Here is a 19,756-nt window from a genome sequence, read left to right as displayed (position 1 = left end):
AGGCCAGAGCCGTCAGGGGACCCCAGGCCCTGCACGGGTGGATGGGGGTTAAAGTGGTGCAGTTGCAGCCCCCCCTCTGATTCCTGCTCCACCCAAACTTCACAACCAGCTGCCTGGGAGAGGCAGCAGCATTTCTATTCAGGCAGAGCTGAGTCAATTAACTTCATGGCTCATCATCATCTACCTGATCCCTGCTAATCTCTCTTCACTTCACAAGATAATGACCCTCTCTCCTTTTTAATGGTCTTTGTGTTCCACTATTCAAACCGCCCTGTCTTCTGCCCCCTTGCTGTCTGTCAGCTATTCCTGGAAATGTCTCTATTTCTCAGCCCTGCAGATGGTTTGTACCTATAGCTAAAATCCTGAACACAGGTGCACTACTGTTAACTCAGGTGCAGAAATGATTGACGCTGAAGTGTTGGAGCCAATGCCAAAAACACTCAGGAAGACTAGGTTTTGCTTTATGAATCGGAAGAGACGTACATTTAACCAGAATGACCACAGGACCCGTGAAACAGTATCTTTCACTATTGTTTTTGTTGCCTAGGTTGTGTTTTTTTTTAAACTGAACATATAATCTAGAAAACTAAGGCACGTTCCAATGAAGTTATATTTGCTTCTGCTTTGATTTCAAGCTGAATAACGCAGGCCTGGGGCCCTAGCATATTAGTAAACCTTCTAGTGTCTCTTTTCTGAGAAAAATAGGTGTTATAGTTATACCTGATGATGCTGCACTGCATATGTACCTCCCTTTTCAAAAATCCCAGATCTGCCCATGAGCCTTTGCTATAGGAAGCCTGCATGGAGCTGCCCCTCATGCTCTAGCCCGTGGCTCCGTAAGAGGGCACCACCTTCTGCCTCCTTTGCCTCAGACTTTCTTGTGCCTGGCAAAACACTGCCCTTTGGGCATGCCCTGGCCATTTCAGGGCTGCTGAAAGGTTGGCTATTTCTGAGCCTGCTTGTGCCTCCATGCACATCTCCCTACCTCCTCCCAGGGTGCCTCCTGGCTGGGGCAGCTGGAGGGGGCCAGGCCACCCAGGGGTGATGCCAGTGCCTGCTGGGGGCTGGCAGAGAGGCGGGGCAGGGGCAGCTCTGTGCTTGGCGTGCCTGTCTCCAGGGCTGTCTGCCCTCCTCCAGCCGCATCCTCCCTCCTCCTCCTCCTCCTCCTCCTCCTGCTGCTGCCACTGCTCAGACGCAGAGCTGCAGCCAGACAGTGCAGCCACCGCCGCCCGCCCGCCGCCATGGCCAGGAACCGCAAGGAGAGGAACAGCTGGGGTAGGAGACAGCATCCCCCCCTGCTCTGTGCACCGCGGGGTGGGCTGGGGGTGCCCGGCTTTGTTCTGCTGCAGGCTGGGCGGGGAGCATCAGCTGCTTGGGCCTGGGTGGAAGGCCAGCCTGGGCTGGCCTGGGGAGGGTAGGGAGGGGGAGCAAAGCCAGCAGCTCCCTCCATCCATCCCCCCTGCTGCCCCCCCTCTGCAGCAGGGAGGCTGCCCCAGAGGCCACAGCTTGTGGGAGCTGGCAGGGATGGGGGGATCTTGGGAAGACCCCCGCCTGCAAGGTGTGGAGAGCAGAGACCCCCCCAGAACCTGCTCTGCGCTCAGAGGGTGCCGGGGGAGGTGGGGGGCTTCGGAGGGGCTGGCAGTGCCTAGGAGGGGATGCCACGGTGCCCGCAAGGGGGTCTCCAGGTACGGGCTTCGGTGGATGCCGTGTAGGTGTAGCTTCTGGGGGCAGTACCAGGGAGCTGTGCCCGTCTGCCAGCTGCTCTGGGCGCTGGGAGACAGCTCCCTGTGGCTCAGGGGGTCGGGTTGTGTCTGGCTGCTCTGTGCAGCAGCCTTTCCAGACAGCCAGGCCTGCATCTGTCCCTGCCGTGGCATCCCCGGCCCCCTCACTGCTCCTGTAGAGCATCCTTTCCAGACAGCCAGGATTGCGCTTGTTCCCCCCATGGCAGCTGCAGCCCCCTCACTGCTCCCCAGCACCCCAGAGAAACCACTTCTCCGCTCAGGGGGTGAGGGGTGAAGTCTCTGAATTTGGCCTTCCTCGACCTGCGATGCTGGAGGCTGCAAAGGGGAGAGGAACAGAGGAAAAACCCCGGCTCAGACCCAGGTCACTCCCTCTCGGCCCATGTGACACAGGAGACTGGGCAGGATGGACCTAGGTCTGACCCAGGCAGCGCAGTCCTTATGCTTTCTGTGCCAGGCGGGCTGGGTCCTCAGGCTCTCCCTGCTCCTTTAACCCCCGGGGCCGGTTGAGAGAGAGCCTGGGAGATCCCCCCCGACCTGTCGTGGAAGCAGGGGCTCTGGGGCTCATCTCACCTTGGCTTTTCTTCACCCAGCTCCCGTGCTTGTGTTCTCCGGTAGGGTCCCGGCCCCTTTTGCAGCTGCTTCTGGGATGCTTTCTATCCCACGCTTTCCTACAGCCCCTCTCTCACCTGGGACCAGCCTCCCCGGCCTCTGCTGCAGGTGCAAGTCCCAGGCCAGTCTGTCTCCTGTGTTGTAAACCGAGGCAGCCCTGCCCTGTCCAAAGGAATGACAGGCTCTGGAGAGATGCTCCCCAGCGGCGCGCACCCCTCTGCGTGTGGGGGTTGGCACGGGAGGTGTCGCGCCGTGCCGGGGAATGCAACCTGCCCTGCAGCAGCGGGGAAGCTGGGGAGCAAGCCGCCAGGGCTGGGCCGGGCCTTTCTGGCCCAGCCTGGGAGCACGGTGGCTGCCTGGCCCCAGGAGCAGGGATGGGGGAGCAGAACTATCATTCTGGTGCTGTTCCCTGCTGGCTCCAGGGCACCAGGAAACGGTGGCAGCCCTTTCCCTGGTGCAGCTAGCATTTCTCCTCTGGGGTGCCTCAGCTGCAGCGGCTGGCGCATCTGGGGCGGAGGAGGAACGGCAGCAACAGCGGCAGCCGCCGTCATCCTCAAGCAGGTGTCGGGGACACAGCTAACCTGCATATGCTCTCATTTAGGAGACTGCTTTTTGACCTCCACGGGCAGCTGGGCTCACGGTTGATCCCCCAGTGATTCGCTTTTGGCATGATGTGTTTCTTCAGGGCTGTCAGCGATGCATTCCCCTCTTAGCGGAGCTTTTTTTTTTTTCAGAGTGATTGCCCATTGTTTAATGCTCCTGAAAGAGAGAATGGGTGCAGAGGTAGTCCCTGTACGCTCGTCAGTGCTAATGGAGCGCTGTCTTTGGGAACGGTCCTCCCAGGCTCAGGTGGCGAGCAAGGCTGTGCCGGTCGGAGCACCCAAATGACACCTTAATGAGTAGACGGGAGTGTTGTGTTTCTGACTCCAATGAATCAGCTGAGGATTTGCTGAAGAAACTGGAACAGCAACTGGTGTAACGGATGCAAATGGAGGATTTGGTTGGCAGGCAACATTTGTTGCATCAGTTATGTGTTAAATTTTCATGGGCGCATACGAGATGCTTGCTCAGTCTGTCCTCAGGAAGGGCTCCCGGTGGCTTTTCTGATGGAGATCGAGTTAGTAAAATACAAATCACTCCTCCTCACAAGGAGAGGAGTGCTGCACAAAAAGCCGTGTTTTGTTCCCCCCACGGTGGGGGGACACACACGGCACGGCACATGGCAGGCATGGAGGAAAAGGAACGTTTAAATGACTGTACAAATGGGGAAAAAAAAGAAAATGACAGGATATAATTGAATAAGTAAGGCCTCAATTCAGCTACTCAGTGCAATACAGCTTAACCGTAAACCCCTTGTAAAATCCTTTTTAGTGAAATGTGACTTGGCACGTGCTCCGCTGAATGACAGCTGAGCTGGGGTCTGGTAAGTTTGCAAGTACCCAGGACCAGCGCGAATCTAAAGCAGTGATTCTCAACCAGCGGGCCTTGAGATCCTTTCAAGGGTGCCGCAGAGCACCAGGGTGAGCACTGTCAGGTGTGCAAACACGATTCACAAGATAAAGCCGGCGATTCCAAGCAGGAAACCATAGTATTAAAACCACTCTGTTCTGCGGTGGGTTCTCTGAGCTCTTTGCAGTGGAAGAATTGCTCTAGTATTTTCCCGTAGCAAAAAAAATGAGTGAAAATGAAAAGCTGGCATTTTCCAAAGGGGTGTCTGGAGCCTAAACAGGTTGAGAATCACTAATCAAAAGGGACCTTTCTTCTAGAAACAGGATCAGCCGCCTTTTGCTGCATTCCAACAACCGATCAAAACCAAAGCCTCTGTGGCTGCTATATCCTTATCCTATGATTTCCCATACGCTTAGTCATGCTTGCTGATATTGCAGGCATAAATCAGGGAATTAATTGCTGGTGCTGTTTATTAGCCAGAGGCCCCCTAGAATATAAATGCACATTTATACAACGGAAACTGTGACCTCCCTCCATGATGTGCTTTTGCTCTAAAAGAGGCTGCAAATACCGTGTAGTGACATCAGTCTTTGTAATGACTCTTTCAGGGCTCGTTTCTTTAACCCAGCTGGCAACGCAGCAGACTAGAGCTCTTTACGTGCAGGCCTGTCTGTAAGTGGAGGCAGAAAGCTCCTCGCAGCGTTTAAAAATGTGTGCATGGGTCATAAAGAACATTACATGGTTTGGAAATAGCACAGACTTTGTTCTAGTTACCTCCCATTCATCAGGGCTGACAATTCAACAGCTTGCTGCTGGATATGACCCTGCCACTCCTTTTGTTCCTTTGTTTAAAAAAAAAAAAAATCTGTTTTGAAGATCAGAGATCAAATTAGGGGAAAGAAACAATTGTGCGGATCCCAAAATGATTGCCGGCATTTCCCATCCACCTGCATCTACCCCAGCAAGCGCTCTACTCTGGGGGTTGTTCATTAAGGCTGAAATTGGCCCTGGGCAGAGGATCGACAGGAGGGGCGTGTCATTTAAACCTCACGCAGCTCATCGTGAGAAGTGGTGGTTAGGCCTTGGGTTGCCATCTGTTGTGGAGCAAATGCCCCCCTTCAGAAGGTGCTGTTAAGAGCACACTTTTTTTTTTCTTTGCTTGCCAACAGCAAGGTTTTGTCTAAACGAGGACTGCTAGACGGAGCCCTAATTGGTCCTGTAAGACTCGGCAAGCTGGAGCGCGGCCGACAGGAGGTCAGCCATGCTCCCTCTGAAATCCTTTTTAATTTTTAACTTGCCTATTTCAGCTGCCTGCCTCCCATTAGGGTCATGCTCGAGCGCTCTGCTCCTCCCAGTTCATAATGCGCTCGCTAAAAAAAGCACAGACTGGAGCAGGGCATATACGGGTCTCAGTCTCTGCGCCCGTCAATGTGGGACAAGTTGTAATCAGGGCGGCCCAGAGAAGAACAACGATTCGGTTTTCCGAACTAGAAAAAGGGATGCGTCATGGTTGAGCCTGGCTTTCGGAAAAGGCAGAGTCCCCACCTGGGGAACAGAAGGGCCTAGCCCAAGTGCCTCGGGGACGCTTTTAGGAGGTTTGGAAGCCCACCTTACAGCATTGGCTTAGGAGCCGTGAGTTGGGTTGTTTTCTTTTTTTGCGTAGTAGGTGTCAAGTCCTCTGTCCCTGCTTTCTGGCTTTCGACTCTAAGGATTTCTGGCAAGAGGATCTTGCTCTTCTGCTCAGGGTCACATCCATCAGGAAGAAGTTCTTCTCCTAGGTCAAACTGGCAAGGCTTTTTTAGGGGTCTGCCTTCCTCTGGGGCATGGTCTTTTGTCTAGGATCCTATGAACATATATTAGAGTGGTCAACCTCTTTTGAACTGAAAACATCCCTCCATAACTCTTGTGAACTGAGTGGCAAGCAATTTCACAACTAACTTTCTATATGATAGTGCTCACTTCCTTTGCAGAGGGGCTGGCATTGGAGGTGGGGGTCCAGGCAGGGGCAAGCCTGAACCTGCACTTATCTGCTTATCTCCTCGCATGCTTCAAAGCGGCCGGCCCGCCAAGGTTTCCCAGCTCCCTGGTTGAGAGTCACAGATATATTAACTACTTCCCTGTTTCTGCAGTGGCAGTGCCCTCATCACCTCTTCTTTTACTTGTTCATGGGGTGATGAAGTAAATGATTGTTCAGCAAAGCTTATTCATCTCTGATTCAGTTCAGTCCAAGGTGCACTCGTATGCTGCCTGCTGTCTCTGGGGTGTTTTGGCATTTCAGGTTTTGTTCCTTGTAGTTGTAGAGGACAGTTCAGAGCAAGGGTTGTCAGTAGCCTGAGCACGCAGGGGAATGACCTCCGTGGCCCAGACCTATAATCCTGCGTTCTCCAACAGTGTATGTCGAGTCCTCTCTTTTTGTCTTCTGCTTCCCAACCTGGTAGGGACATCAAAGCAAGTTTACAGGCATTTCCTTGCAACCATGAAGGTCAAAAATCCTACTTGTATAGGGAAAACTGAGAGAGAGTCATGATCCCTCTTTGCTTCAGGCAGCTAGGACTTTAAGCAAAAACATCAACTATTGCAAGACTCTCGATAAAATTGCAAGAGTTGTCAGTGCTGCCAGCTGGACACCCAGAAAATAAATCATCAGACAATCCCAGTCCTTAAATTGTGTCACTGTTAATACTGTGCAACTCAGCCCGATAGTCTTAAGATGGTAACACTTGGCCAAGGGTTTCACCAGGCAGTCCTAGCAATTTGGGCAGTTTGATGACATTAGGGCTAATTAATGCCCTAATGTCATACTAGTTGGGCAGGGAATGGATTCAGGTGGATTTAGACAGGTTGGAAAAGTGGGCAGAGCAGAATAGGATGTAGGTCAACAAAGATAAGTGCAAGGTGCTGCACCTAGGGAGAAGGAATCACCAGCATGCTTACAGCCCGGGGGATGACTTCCTAAGCAGCACGGCAGCAGAAAGGGATCTCGGAGACCTAGTCGACTCCGAGATGAACACAAGTTGTGACCAGTAAAGCCAACCGCACTCTATCATGCATTAACAGGTGCATCACAAATAGGTCTAGGGAGGCGATGCTTCCCTGCTCTTGGTGAGGCCGCAGCTGGAGTACTACATCCAGTTTCGGACGTCGTACTTCAAGGGGGATGTGGGCAACCTTGAGAGGGTCCAGAGGAGGGCTACTCGGATGGTTAGGAGCCTGCAGGAAAGGTCCTACGAGGAGAGATAGAGGGACCTGGATCTCTTCAGCCTCTGCAGGAGAAGGCTGAGTGGGGATCTAGTGGCTGTCTACAAATTCATCGGGGTCGGGACAGCAGGGTATAGGAGATGCTCTGTTTACCAGAGCACCCCTTGGAGTTACTAGAAACAGCAACCACAAACTGAGAGAGAGCAGATTTAGGTTGGACATCAGGAAGAATTTCCTTACGGTAATGGTTACCCGAATCTGGAACGGGCCCCCAAGGGAGGTGGTGCTCTCCCCTGCCTTGGGGGTCTTCAAGGGGAGACTGGACATGCACTTGGCTGGGGTCATCTGACCCCAGTGCTCTTTCCTGCCCAGGGCAGGGCGTCAGACTCAATGATTTGCTATGGTCCTTTCCAACCCAAACATCAGTGAAATCTATTAGCTCCATGCCCTGCTGCATTTGAAGGGGAAGAAGGGAAGATCTGCTGGACCTGCTTTGTGGATAGCAGGAGCTGGAATGGTTGTTTCATCAGCATCATGCCCTGCCTCATAGTAGCGCTCCATAGCTGTGTGATCTGTAGGACCTGGACGAGGGAGAGTGGAGCATGGAATAAATTACACCCTGTTACCCCAGCCCTGGCTAAGCCCACCAGTGTCAGGAGCATCATGAGCCAGACAGAGCCCTTCCACAGGTGCGAGGCAAACCAGGCATATCCCTGGCTAAAAAACATACTGGCTGTTCATTGGCTCATTTTCAAGAAGGCGGCAGGGTAGATTTGCACCTTATAGACTAATGAAATCAAAGCTGCATAAGCAGCAGTCAACTTGCTCAGGTACACTCAGATCTCTCCTCTCACCTTCAAGAAACGCTGACCCCGAGCCTCAGCGGGTGAAAGTGGTGAAGTTAATGGAGCTATTAGCGTGACACCGGCAGCTACGGCCCCTTCCTGCTGCAGGCACCTGCTGTGCTGCCCTTTCCACAGGCATGGCTGAGCCTTGCTCCCATGGAAATGCCAGGGGAACTTTTCATGCCACTCCTGGGCTTATTCCTAGTGGAGGACACTCAATGACAGAATGACTTGAAGTTGCAGCCAACTCAGTTTAAGTTGGATATCAGGAAAAACTCTTCACGGTGAGAACAGCAAGGCAGTGGAATAGATGCCTAGGGGGGCTGTGGACTCTCCATCCCTAGAGGTGTTCAAGGAGAGGTTGGACAGCCAGTGGTGTGGATGATCGAGACATAACTATGCCCCTGCTCCGCTATGGGTATTCTGCAGGCTTCTGGGCTTTGCTGGTTGCTCCGTGCATCAGGCCGTGTTTAAGCCTCCCTCCGATGCATTGGGTGATGTCTGCAGCCCAGGCTGGGGATTTTGACTGGGCTGTGCCGATGCTCCTGCTGGGTCTAAAGCCGGAGGTTCCTGGCTAGAGTGTCTTGCCCTTCTACTTGAGTTGCAGCCAATGCCATAGTTGGGGTCAGGAAGGACTTTTCCCCCATGGTCAGATTGGTACCGACTGGGCAGAGGGCTGTGGGGGCTTCTTCTGTAGCAGTGGGCATGGCCTCTACCCGGGATCTCTTGAGCGTCTATTAACAATTTCTGATAGAAGCAGGATGCTGGCTGCTGCGGTTCCCCTTGCGTTACCCATTGCGGGTTAAGGAGTTACGTCTTGTGTTGTGTCAGGGTTGACAGTAGTTTTACGAAGCGGTTAGGATGGGATGGGATAGGGCTGATCCTGCCTCAGGCAGGGGCTGGACTAGATGTGACCTCTGGAGGGTCCTTCCAGCCCCACTTCCCAATGAGCTCTATCCCCCAGTGGTTTTTGCTAGAAATCCTGCCTCTGCTTATCTTTTCCCAATTCAGTAAGCAAAAGAGAAAAGAAAAGGAGAAGACGGGACAGTGACACATAGGTCTATGACCACGTAGTACACGCACTCATTTTCAGTTCCTGGTAGTTGAGATCTTAACTTCTATCAAGCAGCTAAACACAAGTTTTCTCAGAGAGAAACGATTCCAGAAGAGGCACGAAGCCATCAGCCAGTCAGGCCTCTTCCCAATACAAAGTTTCATTGCCTCAAGAAGACCAAAATGGCTTTCCATGCCTTCTAGATTTGGCCGGCCAGGTTCCTTGGGTAGATGTGATCTCTTTTATTAGACCTGCTGAGTGGTTGGAAAGAAGTTCTTTGCAAACTTTTGGGTGCCATCACCCTTCTATTATTCAATTATTGAATTGCTTTCTGCACGCTGTAGTTCTCAATCTTCCTAGATTCAAGGTTCCCCTCGCTAAACTTGAGGCCCTCCTTTGGAAAATGCCAGGTGCTGACTTCCACGTGCTTTCTTGACTCTAGAAAAAGACTAGCCTGATTCTTCTGTTACAAAGAACTCCCAAAGCCCCCGGCACTATGGATCCCATTCGAAATCTCTGGGTTGATCTTGTGAATTGCGATTTCACACCTAACAGCGCTAATGTTGCGTGGCATCGCACTTGAAAGGATCTTGGGGCACGCCAGGGCACCACGGCACGCTGGTCGAGGGTCGCTGCTCCGGTGACTGCTGTAACAACCAGGGAGGTGAAAACAGAAAAATCTCAAAACAATGAATCCCAGAAATGACAAGCCCGTGGTGGTTCACAGCGGGTGGCGGTGAGCCTGGGAGATGCGGTCTGAAGGAGGCAGGCTTTCCTGGAGACAGGGCTGCAAGGAGTTTGCTTTAAGCGGACATGTGGTTGTACATCCCGCCAGCTTTTGCTCTCAAGCTGTAGGCCCCTCGCTGCCACGCATAGATCTCGCGGCCTCTCCTGCACCCGCTGCTGTTGTGTGGGGCTGTGCAGGGTCTTTCATGGCAGTGGGTGAGAATAAAATCATCCCTGCTTCCCTTGCCCTGTAATCATCATCACTGAACCTTATTCTGAAAGTGAATCAGTGAACGGACATGCCCCTCATAACCACTGATAATCCCAAGTCATAAATTGGGCTTAACAGTTGAGAAGTAACCTGGCAGGTGCCTGTTCACTTGGATAAAACTCCCTTACCTGGTCTTCATAGTGCATAGCTTAAAGATTTCCTCCCCACTGGCTCCCGCAGCTTAACCCTTTACAAGCATCACCTCTTCCACCCCGCTGTGAGCTAAACTGATGGCTGTGAAAATTTCTGCAGACTATTTGCCAAAGCTGCTGTTTCGGGTCTTCTCGGGTGTCTGTTTGCTTTGAATAAGCCGTGTGCCCAGTCCCATAGCATCCAAGTCACACAACAGGAAGGTGTGGATGGGGATGCTGCTGCTTCAGGCAGGGGTTGGACTAGGCGCGACCTGGGGTGCCCCTGCCAGCCCCACTTCCCTAGGACTCTAATGCCGGTTAGTGATGACTGCTGAGACCGAACAGGTTCCTAGATGGCATGGCAGGTTTTGGCATCCAAGCAAGGTACAGCAAAGCAGATGCATACAATGGCCAGCACGGGTTGACATCCCAGTGATATCAGCTGCCTTTCTTTCAGGAAGATCCCAGACCCCTTGGACTGTCATCACACACAGTCATTACATCTGCCAAGGCTGGAGGAGGAAAATCTGCTGATTTGGCTATAAGCTTATCTGGGTCATTGTGCTGCCAGGATAGAGCAGGGCTGTATCTGATTGCTGATGCGTGAAGTGCATCCAGCATCTGCTACCAGCTGCGGGAGACGCCAGAACAACAGGGGCCTGGCCCAGCCTTCAAGCAAGAGCACAGCGCCATTGCAGCACCGCTGTACAGTGCAGGGTGCATCAGGGCACACTGCAGGCCTGGCTGCTCAGGGGAGGAAGGAAAATAAAACCATGCAGGAGAAGGGTTTATCAGCTGCAAGATGCATACCCATACTGTATAAATCCCTTTAACAACCCCGCTTCCAAACTGCTTGAAACTCCTGGGGTGGAGGGGGATGTAGGAGGGGTAACACTGCAGCCCCGCTAGGCAGCTTGAGTTACAACCGTAGGATCCTAGAGCAGTGGGGCTGCAAGGGACCTCCAGAGGTCATCTAATCCAAACCCCTGCCCGAGGCAGGGCCATCCCTATCCAAACCATCAACTAAACTCCTTGCAAAATTACTGTCAGTCCTGACACAGCACAAGACATCACCTGCCATAGGGAAAGCGGCGACCCACGGCAGCCAACATCCTGCTTCTATAAAAGGTGCTCAGGAGATCCCACATAAAGGCTGTGCCCCCCGAGAAAGACAAAACCTCGCACCAACGTGACACGGAGGTAAAATTCCTTTCTGACCCTGAGCGGAGGGGCAAGACCCTCTACAGGACCCCCCAGCTTTAAGTGCCAGCAGGAGCATTGGCACAGCCCAGTCCCCATCCCCAGCCTGAGTTGCAACCAGCACCCAATGCCTCCAGCGAAGGCTTAAAACCCCCCGACACATGTATCCGAAAGGGGCGGTAGTTAGGCATTACCGTCATGCTTCCCTTCAGATGCCAGCTCTGGCCTCCTAGCTGAAGTGTGAGGAGGTTTCTATGAAGGCAAAAATATTCCCAGGCCAGGCCCTGCACACCTCATCGCAGGTCCTGCGCAGGTTGGATGGGCTCTGCCTGCTCTCTATCCCGGGTTTGTTCCCCTCCTTCCCGACTCCAGCAGCAACGTGCTCAGTTGGACAGTGGAGGGCTGCTCCTCTCCCTCTAGCCGTGCACCTCCAAGGGTCCCACATGACCCTGCACCCCAGGACGCCCTTGACCAAGCTACGGCTCTGGGGCTCTGCGCCCTGGTTAGCGCAGGCTGCAGACAGCAGTGCAAATATCAACAGCCCCTCCATGGGAGCAATGGGGGTGCCCACCATGGGATCTGGGCCCCTTCCGTGTCCCTTTTGGAGCACGGCCTCCCCCTGGAGAGAAGAAAAGGACAAGTACTCCAATAACTACCACCAGCACCGAGAGCTGAGCCGCAGCCAGGAATCGGGCTCAGCGCATTGAATGCCCAGGGCCCAGGCAGGGCAAGCAAACAAGCAGTCCTGCTCTCAGGGGTGTGAGCATATCTGCATGGGGCAGCGTGGGGGAGAAAGGAGGTCTTCATGTGACACCAGCAGAAAGCCGCAAAGGAGCTGGAGTGGAGAGCATCTCAGCAAGAGCTTTCCCTGTGCCAGCCGGGGTGGAGAAACAGCAGTGAAACACGGCGGTCCTCAGGGGTCCGAGCTGGAATCAAAGGCCAAACCGGAGACAAGGAGACAGGGAGCAAGGCCAGGCTGCTTAGGGCATGCAGGAGAGCCCAGCTTTGCTCACAGACAGTCTGGGCACCTCGCACCCTGCCCATCACCCTCCAACAATGTGCTAGGGCAGCACAGCTGTCCCAGCCAGGCTTCCCACGCATCAGGGATGCAGCTGTGGCCTCTCCTCTGCTGGGGGAGAGAGCCTTACCCCTCGCCCTGCTGACATTTGAGCAACTCAATATGCTCCTTACAACAGGATCTCCCTGCCCCCCAGCCCATCCTGTCCCTATCTTTTGCTTTGTGTGCCACAAATTGCTGCCCATCCTCCCGGCTGATGGCTCCAAGGCAGGTTCCTGTGCGCAGAAGTCCCGCTAGCATTCAAATCATCCGTGCACTCAGAAGGACGCTGCCATTCCCTGCCCCCCAAGGACTTGGAAGATGACAGCCAAGGGCGAGCTTCCCCTGAGCGAGTGCGGCGAGAGCCGAGTGAGTGGGACACCGGTGGCAGTGGCTGTCATGTGCTGCTGATGTGAGCAGCGGACCCACTTCCAGGGAGGCGCCTTTCTCCCTGTTGGACATGTGTAAAAGCTTGAACTGCCCTGCCATGCGACGCACACCCCAGGGTGCTTCACGGGGCCGCTTGGGGCAAGAGCTGAATTTTCCCCCTAAGCCCCACTCAGTGCTTGGTCCCCCGGATGGTTGTTGCGGGGGGGCAGATGTGCACTGGAGACAGCCTGAAACTTTTCAAGGAGGATGCCAGGCAGCCATCGGCACTGCCCTTGGCTGGGCTTCACCGAGGCACCGGCGGGGGGGGTGGGGACCCTACTCAGTGTAGCTGCTGGGGTGTCGTTTCAGAGGGGTAAAGACAGACTAGCAAAGTGTTCACTGTACAGCTCTATTTGTGGGTTTTGTTTTGGGGTTTTTTTGCTAGCTCCTGGCTGTCCTTGCAGCAAAGTGCCATAATTCAGAAGGTGTCAGGATAGACCCTAGGCATCAGCTGGGTTTTATTAATTGGCTTAGTTAATTAGGGATCAACAGCCCTCTCCTGCAAACTGGCATTTCCAGGACTTGTGGAGGTAATCCTGTTGTTTCCAAGGGCTCATTAAGGTTGGGCATAAATGAGCAAACTGGCTTTCTCAGGGCCTGAATGTGGAGGGGCTTTTTCTCATAGGTGAGATCAACTCCCAAGGTTTCACCTGGGAACAAGAGCTCCAGGTTCAACCTTGACACTGAAGGGAGGGTGGTTGAGCTAGGAGCATGGGCACGAGGGGCCTCCTGCAGCATCGAGGCCAGCCCCGCTGCCCTGAGCACAACAGACACCCCCTTTTGTGAATGGGCCCAGCTCCACCTAAAAGCTCCCCCGGCTCTTCCAGCCCCTCCTGCTCTGATGGCTATAACCCTTCTCCTTTATGCTTGTGTATCACTTTGCTGCAGAAACTGAAGCTGACTTTTTTCTGCGCATTAAAGCTCTGCTAAGACCCTCGTGGTGTGATCTGATCCCTTGGAGCTGCAAGCACATGCCAAAGGCACGTCGGCTCGGCTGCTGGCAGGCGGCTTGCCCTCTTTACTCTTCTGCAGGAGCCCCGTCCCGCTGCGCGCGTGGCTGGGCACCAGCACTTCGGAGGAACATGGAACATGCTTCATTTTTTAGCTTATTTTATCTTCTATTATCTAGCACAAAATTCCTAAAAACAATTGACTATTCGTCCTATTCCCTCCTTGGATGGACAGTGCATGCAGCAGCCAGTCCCGACCATTGCAAGGGGCCGGTTAGGTGAACCCTTTCTGCCGCTTGGCTCTCAGAGGACATAAATAGGACTGCGCAGATGTTGCTCTCTGCCATGTTCCCCTTTTATATCACCATACAGAGGAAGGAGACCCACCCTTCCTTGAAGGCTTTCAGTTAAGTGAGAAGAATTCAGCTGTTATAAAAAAAAAAAGGGGAGATAAAATCCTGGCGATCGATGAATGAACAGCTTGACAATTGACATCACTGCAGAGGGGAGCTGACGCGGCGCTGAAAGCGCGGGGTTTAGCCTGAATGCGAGTCAAAACAAAAGTATGCTTGGGGAAGCTCCGAGTTTCCTTCCTTTTCATCTTGGAAAGCCGGTCGTGTGCGCCTGCCAGCAAGGAGCTCCTTGAAAGGGGAGATGTGAGCTGTGGCAAAGAGACCGGTTAGGGTCATCTGATTTCTAGTTTATAGAAGAGTGTCTGACTCACTGCAAATAAGCATCATCTAGTAAACGCGTGCATGGGCAGCAAATAAGGAAGTCCAAGGGCCATTTATATAGGGAGGTTTGTGTGCCCTGGGATAGGAGCAGAGATGTGTGGCTGAGATCTGCTCAGCGGCATGTTTGGGTTAATGCCCTGTGTGGTTTGATAGCTGTAAATGTGATGGAGCAGCTCTCAGCCCCTGGGTTTGGAGGAGCAGTCGCGCTGCAGCGAGGTGAAGCAGGGCCTGTACTTACTGCACGGTGATGGTCCTGTCTACATGCTCTCATCCTGCAGTGGGTGAGCACTGAGCCGGGCCACCTCAGCCCTGCTTCATTCAGGGGGCAGCAGCACCCCGTGGCTTTCACTTGCTGCGGGGTAAGGGCAGGCAGAGGGACAGGCGCTCGCTGCACAAGAAGTCTCTGTCGCTTCTAGCTCGGCGCAGGGCGACTGCTTGTCCAGCCCTTTGGTTGCCAGGTTCATAGTCTGGCCTGGCTGCTGGCAGGTACGGGTTAGCGAGGGATGGGAAAAGGTCGTTATGTTGTGGGGGGAAGGGACCTAGCAGGGACATAGCTCTGCTGCTCAGAGGAAATGGTGTCACTGCAGCAGGGAAAGCCCTGCCAGCTCAGCCATGTCTCTCTTGCCCATCACAAGGCTCCACCACCCCCTGCTACAGGCAAAGCTTTTGCCCCTGGCCCTGCAAAGTCCAAAGAGACTTGCCCAAGAGCTTGCACTTCTGGATGTTTAGTTTTAATTCATCTAGTCTTTGTTGGGAGGGATCAGGGTGCTCCAGCCATGGGCTAGCAGGTCCCTGTTGTGCAGGTGTGCAGGGGGGGTCCCCAAAGGAAAGCTCCTGACCTCTGCCCAAGCATTGCCTTAAAGGCAAAACCTGCTGCTTGGGGGCTTTGAGAGGCCCCTTGGACTCGGACACTCTGGGTTTCACCCTGAGCCTTGGCAAGAGCAGTAAGGGAAGATGCCTGGTGGTTTTTTTCTGGACCTATAACAAGATCGGAGCTGCTGCTGGACTTGCCCATAGACGCTGTGAGAGTCCTTCCTCCAGCCTCCGCTGGGATCTCCTGGAGAGCAGGAACAAAAAGACCGGTTGCATTTTGGTGCTGTGAAACCAGGGGCAATACGCTGAGATTACTTAGTGGGGTTTTCCATTAGGGAGAAAAGAAAGCTCAGCTGGGTTTTCTATTGCCGCCCGCATCTCCAGCAGCTGGGCTGGAGGGAGGATGGACCTCAGCCACGCAGGCTCCAGCAGCAGAACTGACCCGTCTCCCTGTACCCCTCCCTGCCCTGGCAGCCCGATGGAGAGAAGAGCCAGCCGACCCTAATGCCCTTCCTCTCCAACCGCCGCGGGTGCCACAGCGCATCAGGCCAGGCCTGCGACTTGCAAGGCCTTTAGGGCATTTGTTGGCTTCAGCCGCGGCTCCCTCCCTGGGTCTCCCACGCCCGTAGAATAGGTCAAGGCCCAGGAGACCGGCTCAGAAGGATGATTTGATGCCTAGGCCAGTGTTTCCCAAATGTCTCCTCAGCATGACCCCATTTATAGCTCCATTTCCTCAACCTGGCCCCTCACTCCCAACCCACAGCCCCCCAACTCCTGCGATCCCATCCGCTGATGTTGTGACCCCATTTGGCGACCCACAGTTTGGGAACCGCTGGCCTACCCCACTTCTTCCCTCACCACAGGGGCCTCGATCTGCTTGCAGGCCGCTGGGGGAGCTGCTCTCCGCAGCTGCCTGGGGCTGTTCCTGCATGCGTGCGGTGCATAGGTGCACCCCCTGCCTCCCGCTCCCTGCAGCCCCTTACAGGCTGAAACACTGCCAGCCTGCAAGCGGAAACCCGTGTTTTCCTTATTCTTCCGTGGTGAATGAAAAACCTGCATCCCTGCACAATAGTGGGAATCCAGGACAAATGCTGCCCTGGAGTCACGCAGCCCAGACTGGGACTTGATGTTCCCATTTCGGGACTGTCCCACCTAAGTAGGGATGGGTAGTCACCATGTACTCGGTGCCTGTGCCCAACTAACTCATCCCAGCCAAGGTTTTGTCTAGCCGGGTCCTAAAAACCTCCAAGGATGGGGACTCCACCACCTCTCTGGGTGACTTGTTCCAGTGCTTGATTATCCTCCTTGTGAGAAAGTTTTTCCCAATATCTAAACTTCCTTTGCTGCAACTTGTGACCATTGCTCCTTGCTCTGCCACCTACCACCACTGAGAACAGCCACTTTGCACCATGGGCTGGAGACTCGGTGTCTTTGGCTTTGTTGTGGTTGTTACCACACGCCAAGCAGCCAGGAAAAGCCTTCTCTGCCTTTCCATCTGGGATGAAGAGAGCGCAACATGCACAGCTGAGCCTGCTGCAGTCGCCTCCTGCATCCAGCTGATGCTAGACTGAGGTCCAGAGGCATGGGGACAGGCACCTGTTTCCACAAAATATGACCACAAGCAATAAAATGCAATAAAAACCCAACAAAGCACCTTTCAAGCCTTCTTTAGAGGGTGCACGCATGTCACAACTGAAGCCTTCCCAAATGTCACTGATTGGGAACCGGTGCATAATAGTGTGTACAGTGCTGGGGCCTTAACACCAAGTGGTGAGAGCAAGCACCCAGCCTAGTATGACTCCCAGAGGGCTAGTAGGTACGGGGGGAGTGCTTGCACCCATACTGTGGGTGTCCCAGGAGGAGGGTGACCTGCAGCTGGGGACATTGCCACTTTTCTTCTTCCTCTTCTTTCCTAAACTGGACTTCGATAACCAAAGTTTGCCACGTGCTTGCCTCCCTACCGGGGAGGGGTAGTGCTTGGACCCACTCTTTTTGGTTCCAGCAGCTGACAAGGTATGACAAGGGGCTGCCATTGAGTAGGGTATGAGGCCAGAGCTGGCTGTTGCAGTGATATCTTGTGACCCAGCAGTGCAAAGGGGCTCATGGATAAAACGTGCCAACCAAAGCAGGGAGGAAAAGTGGGCAGTCGAGCTCTGGCCACGTACCAGAGTGGCCAGTGGCAGCAGCTGGAGGTGGTGGTGGTGAGGAGCGATGGAGCGTGGGATGTCTGGAGGACCAACCAGACCCGGGTCACAGGACGCGTGGTGTCCACACGTGACACTGAACTGGTTCACAGCGCCCTGCTTTGAAGCAGCACTTCCAGGCACCCTTCTGAACCATGTCAGGCAGCTTTGAAGCAGCTGAACAGGTTCATGTGTCTGTCTGCTTCAGGTTTAAACTGCATTGAAACTGTTCTGTTAGGTGCACCCGTGCCCAGAGAGGCAGAAAAGGGCACAACCCATTGGAGATCAGCCCCAAGCCTGTGCAGAAGACGGGCCCTTGCTTGTGAAAGAGAGGAGGGTTACTGAGCTCTTCCTGGCACTGGGCTGCTTAGACCGGTGCTCAGGCTGGGATGTGGGAGCCGGCCTTTCAGCAATGGCGTTTGGAAGATCCTGGTTCAAGGCAGGGCCTGTGTGATCTCTGCCAAGATCTCCGAGAAGGATGGAGGAGCTCCCTGCCTGCAGGGGCTCCTGTCCTAGCTAAGAGAATTGGCATTGCTAGAGGGGAGCTGAGGGCTGGTAACTACCCTCCCAAATGTCCCTCTGCATCGAGACGGGGAAAGAAGGGCGCCTGCCACCGCTGCACGGCTTCCAGCTCCCCATGGAGATGTCCTTTGTGGATGGCTCTTCTAATGCATCCTTCCTCGGAGCAGCTGGGGGTGTGCTAGGCCTCCCGAGCTGAGCATTAGGTCATTAAAAGCTTTTAGCGTCTTAGCTCCATTGTCCTGGAGAATCATGTGGGTTATCCGTGTTTGGCACGCTGCCACCAATCCAGCGTACCCAGAACAGCCTGCGAAGCGCCGGGTCCTTGTGCTCGCGGTGGACAGCTCCTGCAGCACAGCTGCCCCAGCTGGCGCTCCCTCTCTCCGGATCTGGGGGGGATGGCGGAGACCCTGCAAGGCTGAGCGCTGCTCCTACCTCTGCCGGGAAGATGCAATTTGCTTCTCTCCCCCAGAGCAGTGCCCCAGGGAAGGTGTTATGGCCTGATGCGGGAGGTAAGTATCAGCCAGGGATTATACACAGGGGTAACCCGCACGGTGGAAGAATGAGGCTGTCCTGTAGGAAAAGACCCCCGCGTGCACCGACCCCACTCTCGGTTCCTCTCTTCCAACAGGCGGCTTTTCCGAGAAGCCGTACGAGTGGAGCTCTGAGGAGGAGGAGCCCGTGAGGAAAGCCGGGCCGGTCCAGGTCCTCATTGTGAAGGACGATCACTCCTTCGAGCTGGATGAGGCCGCCCTGAACCGCATCCTGCTCTCGGAGGCCATCAGAGACAAGGAGGTGGTGGCCGTGTCCGTCGCCGGGGCTTTCCGCAAGGGCAAGTCGTTCCTGATGGACTTCATGCTGAGATACATGTACAACAAGGTAGGGCGGCGGGTCTCGGCCCCGAGCGCGGCACGTCCTGCGCACGATGGTGAGGGGCTCACGCTGGAGAGGAGCCTGGCGCTGTCGGGGCTCCCTCCTCCGGCCCGGGGGAAGTCTGGGTCCAGTTCTGAATCCAGACCTGCTCCTCGTGGGGGTCCGAGCGGCCCATCAGGCACCGGTCGGGGATGGTCTAGTTGGAGCGATGCCTATGCTCGACTACAGGGGTTTCCCATGCTTCTGGGCTTGCAGGTTGCCCTTTCTCCACCTTTCTGTTACATGTGTCAGGGGGGTTTTAAGCCTTCATCAGATGCATTGGGTGCTGGCTGCAGCCCAGGCTGGGGATGGGGACTGGGCTGTGCCGGTGCTTCTGCTGGGACTAAAGTAGGAGGCTCCTGGTTAGAGGGTCTTGCCCCTCTGCTCAGGGTCAGACAACCCATATCTGGGGTCAAGAAGGACTTTTACCCCCTGGTCAGATTGGCATGGACTGGGGGTAAGAGGGTGGCCTTCTTCTGTAGCAGGTGCGTGGTGCTCCCGCTGGGATCTCTTGACAACCTTTCACAGGAGCAGGACGTTGGCCACTGTAGTCCCCTCTGCTTTCCCAGTGGCAGGTTTGGGCGCGATGTCTTCCGTTATGCCAGGGTTGGTGGTAGTTTTACAAAAGGTTTAGATGACTGTTTTTATGGGATGGTTTTGAGAGGGCTGATCCTGTCTCAGGCAGGGGATTGGACTGGAGGTCCCCTCTGGGTCTACTCCTCTATGACGGTCGGCTGGGATGCCCCCTTCCCAGCCCAGAGGGCTAGTGCCGCGCCAGTGCTCCCCAGCACACTTGGGGACCGCAGCGCAGTAGCCAGGGGGGCCCTGCTGTGCTTTGCTTCCCGCTGCTCACCCATGCAGCCCAGAGACCGCAGCCAGGTTCCCGTTTCTGAAGCAGGGGGTTGTGCCCTTCTGGAAGTGGGGTTGGGGGTGG

The 19,756-nt window shown here is 54.6% G+C and overlaps 1 protein-coding gene across 2 annotated transcripts in view; it reads left to right on the top strand.

Annotated features, from left to right (window-relative positions):
- Window positions 1–1,167: 1,167 nt before the first annotated feature.
- ATL1 (atlastin GTPase 1) overlaps window positions 1,168–19,756 on the top strand; it is a 54,878-nt gene continuing 36,289 nt past the window's right edge. For both annotated transcript variants that reach the window (XM_019518362.1, XM_019518361.1), the window contains exons 1-2: window positions 1,168–1,275; window positions 18,542–18,789. In XM_019518362.1, the coding sequence (XP_019373907.1) occupies window positions 1,242–1,275; window positions 18,542–18,789 (282 nt within the window). In that variant the 5' untranslated portion in view covers window positions 1,168–1,241. The remainder of the gene's footprint in view (window positions 1,276–18,541; window positions 18,790–19,756) is intronic.

This window comes from Gavialis gangeticus, unplaced genomic scaffold (genome assembly GCF_001723915.1).
Source record: "Gavialis gangeticus isolate Ggan-Ray unplaced genomic scaffold, GavGan_comp1, whole genome shotgun sequence".
NCBI lineage: Eukaryota > Metazoa > Chordata > Crocodylia > Gavialidae > Gavialis > Gavialis gangeticus.
This window is presented reverse-complemented; position numbering and strand designations above follow the sequence as displayed.